We start from the raw sequence: 16,925 nt of genomic DNA, 5'->3' as shown, positions 1-16,925 counted from the left end.
GTATTTCTAAATAATTTCTCCTCTCCTCTCAATTACTTAATGTAATGTTTTGATGCTTTTAATCTTACTTTCATTATTAATGTTTCAATAGTTTCAATTCTTTTCACGACTTAAATATTAGTTTACAACCCTTACTTTGGGCAATTCTTTTACAAGGGTTCTAAAAATGAATATTAAGAGGAGTGATAAGAAACACCCACCAAAAAGTTTGTTGAAAAGAGCAAAATAATAAAGATTTCTTACATCCTCATCAAAGGGCCTATCCTGTCCTTGTTTTCTTATTGCTAGGTCAGGTAATGGGTCCCCAACAGCTCTACATTCAAATTTTGCATCTTGACCTTGAGCAGCTGTGATATTGTTGAATACTTTAATTTCTGGTTTGACTGAAAGTAAAGTTAAAACATTTTTTTAAATTTTAAAATCTTAAATGAAAATTTAGCTTAAAATGCATCTTAAGGAAGAAAAAAAATTAATTATTACCAACAACTGTTAGATCTAAGCTCCTTTTAGCATCACCAGCAGGATTTTTAGCTAAGCATGTATAGCGTCCCTTGTTTTCTCGTTTTACGCTGCTAATTATCAAACTGCCTGTATCAGCATCAACAATATGGCCTTCAACAGTACTAAGGTCCCTTTGATCCTAAATGAAACATATTTATTTTACTTAGTAAATGAATGATAATTCGTTCAACAGAATATTTAAATTTGCTTTTTTTTCTAAATTTCAAAGATCATACGTTTTTTTTTTCTAAATTATCAATATATTTTATTTGAATTCAATCAAAAAGCAACAAGGGATAAGTTTAATTTAAAATTTAACTTTGATAAAATACAGGCTTCAGTTTAGACCTGAAATTCACATTGCAGTAGTTTCCACAATTTAAAAATATTTGTCATTATCAAAAAATATCTGTATTTTATAAAAATGAAAAAATGCTAAAATTAACAAACTTTTCAAAACATCCTCTTTGCAATTGATAGTATAAATATGCAGTGTAAAAGAACCCTAATAAAGACTGACAAAAAACAACAAAATAAATATTTTATCTAAAAATTAAGTATTTAGCATAGAAAAACATTCATTAATGAAATTGACCTGATATTGTTATGCAATTCAAATATTAATCTAAAGTCGTTAATATAATATATATCTAATGCAAATAGTAATCTAATGCAGAACACTAGAATTATCAAGAAAAGAAAAAAATACTTTTTGAAGAAAACAATTTTACGCTAGCTACATCAATACTTCCTGAATAAAGTTGCTTTAAGTTATGGAGTACACATGAGTATACAAAGATGAACACTATATAATACTTTTTATACTATGCAAAAAGCTAGTGTTCGAAAAGATACCAGTCTCCTGGATCAGTAAACGAAAAATCGTAACGATCCATATTGCCTACTGTAGTCAAACACTACAAGTATGTTTCTATCAACTTAAAAATTTCCTCACTCGCAATTTTTTTTTAATAAAATTAGCTTTCAGTGAATAAATTTTGTTCTAAAGATTGAAGTAAGTAAATTTAATAACAAATTACTAAACTACAGAGTAAAAATTATAGAATTAAAAATGAAAATTATAATAAAAGGGGAAAAACTGATTTTAACAATAAGGCAACTGTTTAATTTAATTAATAAAATAAGTTAATTTTTAACAGATCATTTAATAAATTCAATTGTTAAATTCCTCTTTTTTTGGGTTTCCTGTATGGAAATCATAGTTAAAGTCTTTGCACTCTCTCAGTAAATGATCCAGAGGTTATGGACCACTAAGAACTATTTTTCTGTGATCTGAACCATTTTTTAATGGTCTTGAATCAGCTATGAATTTCAATGCTAAGGGAGTATAATTTGGGAAAAAATATTTAATTAAACCAATTTTTTGTAATGAACAAAAATTACATTAAATTATAATAACTTTCTGAAACTGTTTATCTTAAACTGCCCAAATTGTAATGCATACTGTTACTTTCAATTAACATTTAAATGACATATATGCAATTGATATAGACAGTCAAGAGAATTTAAAATAAAATTTATCTAATAAGAAATGCACTTAAAATAACTCTAATGATCTGATTAGATACTAAACTAATATGGTTTATTTGCTTTCGCTTTTGTAATAAGTATGAAGTTAAGAAGTCAACTAATTTAAGTGTATCAGTTAGTTGTTTTTTACTTACAGGATCAAACCAAGCATATACAGGTCTTGGGAATCCACTAGCTTGACACCTAAACATAGCTTCATTTCCTTCAGTGGCTTCAATTCTATCATCCAATTCAATAATTTCAGGAGGAACTACAAATATAACAAAATTTTAGACCCATTAGAAATTTTAATTAAACACATTTATTTCATTTAGATATTTGAGTAATATTTTATAATTTTACAAATTTAATATTTAAATTTAATTTTACAAATTTAATATTTACAAATATATAATTTTACAAATTTAATAAATTTTACGAATTTAACATGTTTATTTATAAAACTGAATGGAAACCCCAAGAAAAGATAAAATAAAATAAAAAAATAATTAAACTTAACCAAATCCAAATACTGATTTACTAACATTTCTAATACTGGTATGTTTTTACCCCAAGGTAAGTAATTAAATACATTCTTAAAAATCAACTTAATTTCTGAAAGAATTTTTAATTAAGTAAAAACAACAGATACTAAACTTTAAAAACATATTATAAGACATTTAGGTTATACAATATGTTGATTCATGTAGTTAAAAGAGTAACAGTTTCTCAAAAATTTAACGGGAATGAGGTGCTTTTCTAAATTTTATTTTTTCAGTTTAATTTTAGAATTATTTTTTGTTAGCAGGGCAAACAAATTTGTAGGAAGCAGTGTGTTTATTTTCAAATTGCAATTTTTATACTATATATATATTAAATGGGTTTAGAAAAAAAATTTAAAATTCATTTATAATATTTTTATGCATTTTTTCTTAATTATTTAATGTTGCAATATGTCGATAAGAATTGTGTTACATAGTTTCACTATTTTAAAATAAATCTTTTTTTAAAAAATAGCTTGTTCCTTGTTTTTTTAACTGTTAGAATTAGAATATTCCTTTGCTTTTTTATGTGTTCATATTTATGCTGCCATGTGTATAGATTTTTGTTTCCTTTTCATCATTCTGTTAATTTTAAATGATGTAAAATTAAAAAATGTATAATTAAAAAATATATATAATTAAAAAATTTAATGTTTTAAATATCTCACACTCCTTAATATTAAAATTTGTATTGATTCAATAAGGAAAAAAAAAAGAAATTTTCTTCCAAATAATTAATTGATACAAATGCTACAAAATGTATACTGCTATATAATGACATTAATTAATACTGAAATATGAAATTTTTTACTAACTATCAAGGGGAACTCTTTCTCTTTTCCTGTATTTTTCTATGCACTACTAAAATATTGAACACTTATTTACATGTTAAAGTAATAAATAAGTTATATATAAGTTTGGTTTTTATATTTTTTTCATTTTATTCGTATATTTATAGAACAAAAGTTAATATTTTTGAAATCTCTAATCAAAATATTAATAAATAATAAAAAATATCTGAAGTTTTTTTTATGACTTCGCTACATTCAAATTTGGAGTTTAAAACATTATTTAACCTTTTGCTATTACAGTAGGGAAACGATTATCCGGAAAGATCGGGACCATCACTATTCCGGATAACTGATTTTTCCGGTTTTCTGAATCGCTACAAAAGGCCGTTTGTTAAACCCAAATAAAAAAAAAAAAATTTTGGAAATAATCTTAAAAAAAAGAAAAAACGATGAAGTAATACACTAATGATTATTTCCAAAATGATGGTAAGGTAAACATCTTTCAAAAAAGAAAGAAAGATCATAAAATCTTATGAAGAAAAAAAAATTTTTTTTTTAAAAATGGCGGGAAAATTTATTGGATTTTGTTCCGTTTATTTTTGGTTTTCCGGTTTTCTGATTTCCGGATAACAGGTTCAGCACTGTAATAAATTAAAAAAAACCTGATTTGGAAAGTTTTGGTAGGAAAATTTTTTTTTTCCCTTTCACTGGTTTAACTATATCAAGATCATCGGCATAAAGGTGACAATGGTGTCAACATTACACAGTGGGCACCTTTTCTTTCTAAAAAACGATGGTACCCGCCAATCTCAAGCTGGATAGGCGTTAAGCCATAGCCATAGATAGAACTTAGGTCCTTCGCAATAACAGCTCAGAGCCACTGCATCACAGTGACTAAAGTAGAACAGATGCTACTTTCTGAGACAATGAAATAATAAGTATAAGCTTGCAAATAAAATGGTTTTTTAAAAAAATACATCCTCCTATGGTAAACAATAACATCTAAAAAAAGTACATTAATATCTTTAAAGTGTGTTAATATTCAAAAATTTCCTTAATGCTTCATTACAATAATTTAAAAAAAATTAATCCCAATATTACAAGTTTTAACAAGAAGGGAAAAAAAACTAGTCTTACCATGAACTTCAACTTTTATTTTCCTATTCTGAAACCTTCCAGTCTGTTGTACCATAGCTCTGAGTGAAAATGTACCCTTGTCTTCTTCATTGACACCAGTAACTTTGATTCCATCATTTTCAACAATGTAACGATCAGTAAGTAGTTGGTTATCTTTTGTCCATTGTATTGTCGCAGGTGGGTTCGCTGAGACTCTGCATCTAATTTTTCCATCATTGTTGATTACGAGGGCTTGTTTGGTTGGGCAGTCTTCCCAAGTGATATCCTCTAATGAATTAAAAGATAAGTTAGTAAAAATAATCAAGGTGATTGATAAGAAAATAAAGAAAACTTTACATTTTGAGAACATTCTAATGTTCATGAAGGCATATTAAATACCGATCTCTGTTAAATGGATAGAATTATTATAATTTTTTTTCCAATGCCCGCCTGGGGAATGATCTATGTCATATAGGGATCTGAAGGGCAGATTTGTTGGCCACTTTTCCAGGGGCATCATATTAGGTTGGCAAACTTTGCTCCCACAGTAAGAACAGATATTACAGAGAATGAACATAATCATAATTTTCTAACTTTCGTTTTTGAGCCATTTTACTTTACAAACACCCTAAAAAAAACGCGCTATATAAGCATAAAAAGAACAAGGTAAGAAAAAAAATTCCCTTCTCATTATGAAAAGAAATTTATGCAACCCGTACTGCCATCTGTAGACAGTAAAATTAACTAAATTGCACGTGTAGGATTCGTTTGTAGCATAATCAATGCAGAGTAATAATGGCGAACGAGCTCAGCTCGTCAGCGCTCATTGGGGAAACTTTTCACTATAATTTTCACTTGTTTCTAACCATTTCGTTCGAAATCTTGCTCCTGACCGGAACTCGTTTTTGCGCATTATGAAGCACAATTTGATTGCGAGCTGAACCCGTTTATAACCATCAAAGGGTTAATCATGATACAAAGACAGCTGGTAACAACAATGAGAGTAACATTAAAATATCATAATTGTATTTTTCTTCCCAATTAATAAAAATGAAATACAAAATGAAAACATAGAGCTTTGCCCTTTTTCCAATAGTTTGCATAGATCAAGTAAGCATAAAATTAGTGCTAAGAAAGCAATTCTTTGTTAGTGAATTTTTAACTGCAACTCCACAAAAAAAAGTCAAGTAAAAAAAAGAGAGAGAGAGAAATACTATGAGAAAAATCTACACTTTCTGCTCAAGATTTAAAAAAAGAGAGAGAGAGAGAGAGAAAGCAGCTGACCATCATAGTTTTAAAATAGAAAGATTCTTAGCAATGTTACGCATTGGAAAAAAAAATAGAGATCTTGGTTAATATTCAGTCGACTGTTAATTTCATATTCCATTGAATATTCAACAATAGAGCAATTCATTTTCAATAACATGTTCCCCATCCTGAAAAAATAGTGTTTTTCTCAATATTCAGCCAACTGTTGGATATTTCACTGAATATTTAATAATAGAATAATTCATTTTCAATATTAACATCAAATTTCACAATAACATCAGATTTCAATTAAAACTCAATCAATGATTATTATTAAGTAATGAGCTCAAATAGTTTGAAGTTGAACTTTGAAATGCTTCATTATGTTTATAAAATAATGCGAGATATTTCTGATGTACACGGAAAACATGTTGAAAAATATAAAAGAAGAAAAAAATATTCTGCTTTTTGTACAATTACTTCAGAGTTAAACATAAATCGAACATTACGATAAGTTTTTAAAAGAAAGAAAACTGCCTTTAAAACTACACAATATAATAATTACTTATTCACTACAATATATCATTCAAGCCATCCAAATGCAAAACTTACTAATGGTAAATTTTTAAAAGGAAAATAAGTTGAACACATTGTATGAAGTGTTTTCTAAGCTCTCATATGAACATAACTTATTTTTCCATTCCCATAAGCTTAAAATTTCATTTTTATAAGGAAAAATTCCTACGAGTAATATAATATTCTACCCATTTCTTCTTTTCCTTCTAAAACAGGCAGCAGGTTTTGCAAATTAATTACACGAGTATGAATGACCTACAGGGGTGATTGTGAGCCCAACTCAAAAATCCTGAAATTTTTTTACAATAAATACAAGATATAATAAATACAATATATAAATATACAATATAAATAATAAATACAAGAATTTTTATACATAAATGTGATAGATGATTTCTTGAAACTTCTGCACCTTGGATTTCCAAAAATTTGCCAATCGCAGTATGCAAAAAATCCGAAAATCCGGACTTTTTTCGGAGTACAATCATCTCTGGATATATGAAGTTTTTTATTATTTTTTAGCATGACAAAAAAATTTTAGTTATGTCAATAAAAATATGCCGATTCAAATTATGTGCACAAACATTATCAAGGACAGAAATCAAACTTATTACTTACGAAAAAATGTTAATTGTACTCCTGTATCTAATTTATCTGTATTATCATATACTGCACTGCAGTTGTAATATCCACTATCTTCTGTAGAAGGTTCTTTGAACATCAATAATAGGGCATCATCTGCCTTTGATGTTTCAATGGGGCCTGAAGTTCTGTCAAAAGAATAATGCATTAAAATAAAACTTATAAACTGCAATTAAAAATCAGCTTCAATTCATTAATGATAAAAAATTGAAGTTAACTCTTTGACTACGAATTTTAAAAAATGATTTTTTTGTCCCGTTTATTACTCAAAAGGACAAAATAGGTTTAGTATTTGGGATTTCTCTGACAAGCGATTATCAAATTAGAGGCTGGGGCATTATGTCCCGGCCATACTTAATGGTGGGATACATATGTCCCACCTGTAGTGATCGACTTACTACAAGCACATCTTTCATTCTGGAAGAGTTTATTTATATTAACTTTATTTTTACATGGTATGATACAGGGTGAAGCAATCTTTGCATAACCTGACGTTACACGTTTAGCAACTCATATTTGTTCTTTTTTCTATGTTCATTTGAAAAAATATGAATAAAATATTAATGGACATAACAATCCCAATGAAGAATACGAGTGGGATATATCTGTCCCAGCGCAAAATCACAATGCTATTTCATGCAAGAAACTCTTTAGTGCCATCTAGGGGATATTTGACACATGAAACATGTATACTTGGTTCGACTCTACGACTGGGACATATTACAATGAGTTTCTATGTGCTTTTCCCCCCATTAGTTATTTTTAAACATTTGTTGGGTCAAATGAGTCCCGTTAGTAGCCAAAGGGTTAAGTATGCTTAAAGTATGTTCATAGACATAAAACATTAATACATGAGGTAATCCATATTCATTGAAAAGCTATTTTGTAATTTTAGACTTTTTGTAAATTAGAAAGAAGAGAAAAATAAGATACATTCAACAATCAGATTAAAGCAGCACTCACCCTTCAACAATGGGACCTTTAGGACCGACCCATTTCATTTCTGTGAAAAACTCTGTATTTTCTGCTTCTCCCCTACATGTCAGGCCAAATCCCTTACCAGCAGGTTGGCTCTGTGCTTGACCAGATGGATTGATTACTAATTTAGCTGCATTACTAAGTGATATTGAATAAGCTGGAAGAAGATAAAAACAATTCATCAATAAAAATTATTTCAACTAATTTCAGTTTAAGTTAACAATAAATCAAGTATATTATTATTAAGAGGGAATTTATAATTAAAATATATATGAAGTTCACAAAAAAAGAGAAAAAAGCTAACACTCCTGTATAACTTGATCAAATGATTAGATTTTCCTGGGCTAAAATCAAGTCTTAATGGTTCAGACCAGGGTTGGAATTTTTGCCCGCAAAAAGGGGTTTTTGCCAGGACAGTGGCAAAAACCTGGTAAAAACCAAATTATCTAAATAGCTGATTAAATATTATTACAAAATACTTGAAACAAATTTAACTCAATCATAAGGAATAATAATTTTGATACATTACATGAAAAAATTATTTTTAACATATTAATAATTAATATAAGGGTAATAATTTTTAAAAGATAGTTTTTGATCTCTTTTCATTTTAGAATCCTAAAATAAATGTTTTTTTTACAAATAAATAAATAGTATTATTTGTATAATATTATTATTTATTATAAAAAATTATTATTTGTACAATAATTAACTACACATGTTGATAGATATTTTATGCTTTAAATTATAGTTACATTAATTTAAAATAAGTTCATTTCTCTGGAAAAAAGAGAATAATCACAAATTTTCCAATCAATAATGTTTTAAACTGCTAAAATGATATATTATTACATTATCATTTAATTATGGAATAATAATTTTGTTAATTTTTTTGTAATTATTTATATTCATAGTATATATTTCAATTTTAGGAATAATTTTGTATCAAAGATGTGTTTTTGTCCTCTCATCTTGGAAAAGATAGGTTTTTGCCACTTTTTGCCAATAATTTGCTTGGCAAAAACCTGTTTTTGCCAGGATGGTTTTTACCGGTATTTACCATGGTTTTTTCCACCTGCGGCAAAATCTTGCCAACCCTGGTTTAGACACCTAACCTTTAATGTGCTGATTAATCAGAGCAGATATTTTATGATACGAAATCAGGGAGGGGAATTCCTTTCTCACAGTTTTTTTTTTTTTAATGGTTCTAAGAATTTTTGATATTAAAAATACCAGCGGGTGACCGAGCTCCGCTCGGAGAAAACAGGTATCGAAGCTAACTCGAAGATTTAAATTTTCAATTGTGATTTATCAAAACAATACATGCCATAAGAAAATTTGTGAAACCATTGGTGAAAAGATAACCGGTAAACTATCTAAACAAAGAGTTTGGAAAGGGAACTATTCTATACAAAGGTAAAGTTTGAAAAGTCATAGGAAATAAAATGTAATTGATAACAAAAAATTATACAATTAAAAAAATGGTACAAAGGCGCAACGGCGTTATCATCGGGTCTTGGATATTCAAAGCGTGCATATTGGTCTAAGATGTGAAAGATGCGGCTTCAGATGGTCCCGACATGTTCAATTGGTCACTGTTCACAACGAATTCGTAAATTTGCTTCCGTTCATCCGCTTCTTGTTCAGGAAAAGGCGTCGATGAGAGAGGTATTGTCGAGCATAAAAGACGATGTAAACTCCGCAGGAAGACGCGTCATCTTGGTGGTTGTAAGCGTTGCGAGGTTTCACGATGCATCCTTTCAGCTTTTCATTCGTAACAACGGTATTCAAAACGTGTCGCAGTATTTTTCTCAAAACAGCATCGATGGGCAGCGGGTTGTCGACTGGATCGCAGACTAATAGTTGACGTTCTCCATAGCTTGCTTCGTAAATTCCTAGCATCCAGTGCTCGCCTCTATCCATTTGAGCTCTCTTGTGAATGGGAATGAGTAACACGTCGAATCCTTGTTGAACGCCGTATAGATAGTTGGAAGCCTTGTTCTGGTCGCTGATATCGTTGAGAAGAGCCATTCCTTCATAAGCGCCATCCGCTGTTGTAACGTAGAAGCGTGCGACAAATTCAGGGTGAAGTACGGCAAGTTTGACGGTCGGGTAAGCTTGTTCGGCGTAATGGAGAAGCATTCTGACAATGACGGTATCTTCTAGTTGTCCATTTACGGGTAGAATTGAGTTGATCGCTTGTTGTTCCAAAATTCCGGCTCCTTGAAGAATTTCATGTAGAGGTGCGTTCTGCATGTTGAAAATGTAGCTTGAAATCTGATGAATGTTAAAATGTCGGACTTTGTTGACGGTGATTTTAACACAAAAGTTAAACTTTTCTCCACTTTGATAAATGTAAACTAATGCGAACCTTACAATTTAATTATTAATTCCTTCGTATATTATTGGTTTAAATTGTCGAAAATTAATATTTCAATTGTAAGGTTCGCATTAGCATACATTTATAGGAGTGGAGAAAAGTATCTATAGCCATTATGGCGAACTAATAAAGTTTGAAAATATCCTATCTGTAACTCCGAACTGCTCGACCGTAGCGCTTCAAAACCGGCGCTAATCGATTCCTCGTGGCCAAAAACCCCAGATCCCCAAGTTTACCGGAGTTTATTAATTCTGGGGCGATTTTCGACTTGGCAACCATTCCTCGTATTATAGTATAAGATTGGCGGTGGAGTCGTCAATATAGTCTCAATTTTCTGGTAAGGAAAGCGATCAAAAGTTTGGACTCCTTTGGAGTTGATTTCATTTTTTGCATTTAATCGCCATATCACCAAAATTAATTAAGCGGCGCAATGTGAAAGGAAAACAATTTTGCACAGGATTATAAAAATTTATGATTGTAAATTATCATAATATATTATAATTCATAATCATAAATTATAATTGAATTTTATAATCTTGCGCAAAAACGTGCTTATTTTCAAAGATAAATTCCATGCAAAAAATAATAACTTATAACTTTTTTTTGGTAAGGTATGAAATTTTTATTCTATTGAAAACTAGTTTTAAGTGACAAAATCTAAAATTTGAAGGCAATAATTCTTGGGAAGAGAAAATATAAAAATAAGACTTGTTTGAAACGATTAAGTATGCATAAAGTGAAATAACATTTAAGGTTCCAAACGTTTAAGAACTGTCTCTTGTGTAATTAGTAGTAGATTGATCGGCTATTTATGCAACTGAAACATACTTTTTTAAAAGTATACATAGTGATTGGTGAGTTTTATTACACTCGTGAGTAATATTTGTCTGAATATTTATTTAAATAATGCAGATATAAAATATTAAATAAATTATAGGATGATGTTCACTGTTCAGGGAATAACAGTTGGTAGCTTAACAGTTATTTAAAGAAAAAAAAATTTATAAAAAGGCATTTATTAATAAACAATGTGATCAGCATAATCTATTTCTATTGTAGAATAGATAAGAAGATTAACAATACACATCATCCAATTCTCTAAACAGCTGGGTTACCAATAGAAAGGTGAATAAACAAACATTTAATTTAGTGAAACATCACAAAGCAGCTGTTTGCAGAATATCATAAATAAAGGCGGCAAAATCGAGGACATCGAGCTAATGGACGCGGAAAGGAAACTTTTTATCTTATTATATAAACTTGTATTTAACAATCCATACAAAAATATATTTATATCAAAATTTTATCAACAGAAATGATGTAGTAAAATAGTGAATAAGTTTAACATTTTCAGCTAGTTTTCTAATATTAACATTCTTAGTTTAAATCTGGATTCATGTAAAACAAGTATAAATATTCTTAGTTACAACCTTAAAAAAAAAAAAACATATTCGACAAAAGAAAATACAGTCTATTTGCAAGTAAAGAATCGACAACAAAACCGAAGTGCAAATGAAAGACCAACGTTTCACGATTGATTCCGAGAAAAGTGGCTTGACAGCTTCCATTACTAATGTTAAGAACGCTAAAATAGAATTTCAAAAAACTGATGAAACAAATTTTTTTTTTTAAATTCCGCGGCAGAATAGCTGTGCTGTGGTCCTCGAATGATCAATGTATGGTACCCTACTTTCCCACCAAAAATTAGATAAGGGAAAAACATCATGTTTAACATAAGAAATTTTATAACTGCCTTTTCAATTAAAAAACTTGATCAAAAATATCAACAAAATGTCAATTTACAAAATGTAAAGTATAGGGTTATGTACAGAAAAAAAAATGTCAGGAGATTGGTGGCGAGGAGCTTCGTAGGTTTACGACTACTTATGTTCAACTCCGTAGCCTTGTAATTTTGAACTCAACCCAGAAGACAAATGATTTCCTGGATCAAGATGAGAGAAATTTGTCTTCGCGGAGGACTTTTTGATTTAACTAACCCGCATATGCATCAACATGGGAAGGAAAACCTCCCAGGGTTAGCCTGACAGTAAGGGGACTATATCCTGTGGGGACGGTAAGGGGATTATGCTCCGTCAACCACTAAGGATATTTTACGTCAGCATTGCGGTCGGTGCAAGTCGAGTGCAGAATTCGTATCGACCAGCCAAAGCTGGGATATGAACCCGGTTCACCTCATTGGAAGGCGAACGCTCTATCCCCTGAGCCACTCCCGATTTTATTGTGATAAAATTTAAACCTTTCCATTAGCTAGATAACCCATTGACACTAAACATAAAAATTTTTTAATATACTAGGAAAGAAGGCTCCATGTCCACTCTGCTTCTATTAATAATTGCCATTAATAGTCGCAATAGTCCGTCATTAATAGTCCAAAATTAATAGTCGTAATTGCTTCTCATTTATCATTCTCTATTTTTTTAACATCAATATTTTCAGCAATAACACAGAAAATTTTGTTTTCAAAGTATACAATCATTGTGGTTTTAAAGTAAGAACATTTGGTGTTAATTGTAACGAAATAGACAATTGCTTAAGATTTGAAAAATTATCACCTGTACTTGAGCGCAAGTCTATAAAATAAAATAAAGATTTCCGGTGGGAAAAATAAATTTTCTAAAGCAATGGATAAATAGTTAATATTTAAAGCAAAAACGTTGAGAAACTATTTCGAAAAAAAAAAGATTTGTAACAACTTTTGAACAATATTGTAACAAAAATGGCTCTAAATTTACAAATAAAAATGACTCTTTCTCAACACGTCACATTTTAACTCCATCCATAGTTGCATTACAACGAGCTACAGATTGAAAAAACATGGTGTTTATTTTATAAGTTAATAATATTCGAACTTATACTTTATTTCATCGCACTCCTTGCTCTTTCTTCGACATACTATTGTAATTTCAAGTTTTAGCAAAATGTAACGATAAAAAAAAATAGTTAAAATTGGAATACATTTTGAATAAATTAAACTTTCGAAAATTCTTTTCTAAATTAAACAAATATGGCCCTTTTAGAGTACCAAATTTCAACTCCTGCGTCCAGTAGAGGGACCCGTATGTAATTTTTTTCCTACAGGTTTATCAGTTACTTCAGGTCAAGGAGTTTCCTTGTCTTCCGGGTTGGTTCAGAATTACAAGACTACGGAATTGAACATTAGCAGTCGTAAACCCAAAATTGGGTCGACTGTCCTACGACGGTTATAAAATAAAAAATAAAATCCATTGTACCTAGTGCACATTTTTCTAAATTTTATTCTTTAAGTTTCTGCACAGCAAAACAAAATGTAACCTTAAACACCCACAATGTCTAACACCCAAAAAAGTGGCAACGGCTCTTACGATTTTTTTCATATAGATAGAAATTCCTATTTAAGTTATAAAAACTCGATAAATGTTTTTCGCTTATACGGTTATTTAGCATCAATGCGGAAAGTTAATTCTTAATAAAATGTTATATAATTTCAGGTTCATTATTTTATTTCATATGTTGACTACTCACACTTTCACATAAAGCTTATAATAAATATTAAAAAAACTCAGTTACTCTTTTATTTCTTAATTTTAAAATGCTGGTAAGTTCAAATACCGATTTAAATCTGAGGTACTTTTCCATTTTAATAAATTCAGTTATTTCATTTATTATTAATTTTAAAACAGCCTTTTTTATTTAAAAAAAGAAGAAAAAACAAGATTCGCATTTAGTTATGCATTTAAAGGTCGGATATATTTCACACATATTTTTCCTATGCTTTATCTCTTCGATTTTAATTTGACATAGCTAAAAGCAGAACAAAAACTTTTTTTTAAATTACTTTAACTTTTTATGTTAAATTATTTATCAATAAAAATATTTCTAATGAGGTTATTCTCGCAGGGTTCAACTTCTTTTCTGACATTTCAAACCAAGGTTGAATGGCCTTCATTTTTGTGTTTCAAATCGTTGTCTGTTATCGAGATACAGGAGGCAGTACGACTTCAATGGATGCTGTACACCATCAATTTACAGCAAATAAAATAAACAAAATACACGTATATCTAAATAAAATGACCAAACGATTAACTTCCGGGTTTAAAATTAATAACAAGCTAAAGAAAGATTAATATCTTCTTTTTTTTCAGTCATAAAAATAGCATGACAATTTCTTTTAAATTATCTAGTCATTTATTTTTCTGGTTTACAACTCAATTAGATGGAAAGAACGGTTCCTTTCTTACATAATTCACGACTCAAAAACTGCAAAATGATGGTATGCTTCTCAGAAATTTGTTATTTGAGGCGTACAATAATAAAGTTAGTGCTTTCAGAATCTATTCAGCCGTAGTTGCTCGGTAACTAAAAATATAAAAATTACTCTGAAATGAACCGTGAGTCAGTGTCAGTCGAAAAACTTTTAAGTTCATAAACTCAAAGGTCAATGCCATAACAAACTATGCAAGGATTAGCCTAAACTGCAAACTTTTATTTCTAACATGTGCAAGGAAGCATTTAAAAGGTCTTTATTAATATTCTGTGCGGAATATTCAACATAAGAAATTGTTTATTCAACTAAAAAGAGTTATTGTTTAAAAATAGGAAGGCAACAATCCCTTGAAAAACAATTTTGTTTTTGTTCCTTGGATATTGCAAAAAAAAGTAAAGTTGCATTTGTAAAAATTAATGCTTTAACGTTAATAAAATAAAACTGAAATAATAAAAAAAGAAGCTAGCACGTGTTTCAATAATAAAAAGAAACATAAGCTACTTTAATTTAGTAACAAATTATTCTTTAGTTAAGACTAAACCACGGTTTGTTTGTTTGTTTTTTAATACAAAAGCGAAGTTTTGAATCTGCATTTTACCACATTATAACCACTTTATTATAACCACATTATTATCACTTTATTTACCACATTATTTTAATATGCGTATAGAACTATACTAAGATATTTTCGCTCTTTCTCTTTTTATCACTAAATATAGCAATAATACTAAAAATTTAACTGTTCAAATAGGATTTTGCTTATAAAATTATCAAATTTATTTAAAATAACTAATGCAAAAAGTTTAAATACAAAATGAATTTAATGAAATAAAATTTGATATATATATTTTTTAATTAAAAAATCTTATTTAGAGTAGTTTATTAGATATTTTAAAACAGCAAATTTTTCTTTTATCTATTTCTTTCCGCGTGACTTAAAACACTTGAAATTACAAAATAACTTTAGTCTAAAAATCAACAAATAAGATAAAGTAAAATCGCAACAGAATGTAAATTTTGTAAATTATAATAAATTACAGAAACAAAAAATGCATTTATTTATACTGCTTAAAGTTTTATATCACAACAATACGGATGACATGATTAAATAAATAAGGCAAAAAAATTATATTCACTGTATATATATTTTACTGTAAGTATATTTCGCATAGACAACATTTAAACTCAACTGGAATCATAAAACTGAACTGAATGATAAAAATTAATGCAATATTAAAAAAAAAAGTTTTAACATAAAAAATTAAAAAAAGTTTCCAATACAATATTTTAGAAACAGTCGACCATTTACATTTTGAAATCTTATTTGAGATAAAGTTATGCCAATAAAATGTATGGCTCAAAATGCAATTTAATCATCTAATTGCAAACAGCAAAAAATTTACATATTTCAGTAACAAAAAGAAATTTTTGTCTTTCGTCTGAAAGCCTTACTTCCTAATTATACATAACCTTGATCTTGATATGCTTTTAAACATTTCTTGGCTTCAAGAAACTACAAGTGAATCAAGGGAGCGAAAGGTCACAGGCTTAATTTGCGACAGTATTACGTTTCCCATTTTTAAAAAAAATCAAAACAAATATGTAATATACATTTTTAATCTAACGTTAATTGTTTACTTTCGTAATAAGTATATCCTAACACGTTTCTAATAATCAACATTTAGGCCATAACAATTGCAGTTTGGATAAGTAACATTTGATACCAGCTACAATTATTACTTTACATATATATATAGAACCGATATTGGTTGTCAAGTTGCTGTTAAATATCGGATGAAGCGGAAAATTCTATACAGGGCCAATATCGGAAAATAACAGCCCTTTGAATCAAGATTCATGAGCCAAGATTCGTGAATATTGGCCCAATGAGCGCCCAAGTTATTTTGCTGCTAGGGTAGATTACATACATCGATGTTCCTCTGTCGATCATTCTACTCATAGATAAAATTAAGATCGTGCTAATTCTTTTATTTATGTCAAACTAATAAATGTGGCTTATTATTCCTTTAAATTTTTATTAAAATATAAATAAATAAAATTTATCGCTTGCACTCTCTGAAAATGTGAAGCATTAAGGAACTGGCAAAAAAAAGACGCATTTTCAACTATGGTTAAAAGCTTAATTAAATTCATTCAGGTTAAACAAATCGAAAAATGAGTATGCTTAAAAATACTACTGTGTTATTATTTTCCTTACTAAAAAAGTGAAAGAAATAATTATCTAAGATGAGAACACATGCCTGGAGTACTTCAAAGGTCATTGCTGGTACAATGCTTGAAAAAAAAACCCGAAATCTCACGATAGGCCTAAATAAAAGCCTCGAAATATTCGATAC

At 29.1% G+C, this 16,925-nt stretch overlaps 1 protein-coding gene across 9 annotated transcripts in view; it reads right to left on the bottom strand.

Annotated features, from left to right (window-relative positions):
- Window positions 1-16,925, bottom strand: part of LOC107436358 (fasciclin-2) — an 81,864-nt gene that overhangs the window by 22,651 nt on the left and 42,288 nt on the right. For all 9 annotated transcript variants that reach the window (XM_016048037.4, XM_016048041.4, XM_016048040.4 and 6 more), the window contains exons 2-7: window positions 7,910-8,081; window positions 6,923-7,074; window positions 4,502-4,768; window positions 2,187-2,302; window positions 481-640; window positions 244-383 (exon numbers count right to left, since the gene is read on the bottom strand). In XM_016048037.4, the coding sequence (XP_015903523.1) occupies window positions 244-383; window positions 481-640; window positions 2,187-2,302; window positions 4,502-4,768; window positions 6,923-7,074; window positions 7,910-8,081 (1,007 nt within the window). The remainder of the gene's footprint in view (window positions 1-243; window positions 384-480; window positions 641-2,186; window positions 2,303-4,501; window positions 4,769-6,922; window positions 7,075-7,909; window positions 8,082-16,925) is intronic.

Source organism: Parasteatoda tepidariorum, chromosome 8 (assembly GCF_982258835.1).
Source record: "Parasteatoda tepidariorum strain Cologne lab strain chromosome 8, Ptep-v5.0, whole genome shotgun sequence".
Lineage (NCBI taxonomy): Eukaryota > Metazoa > Arthropoda > Arachnida > Araneae > Theridiidae > Parasteatoda > Parasteatoda tepidariorum.
This window is presented reverse-complemented; position numbering and strand designations above follow the sequence as displayed.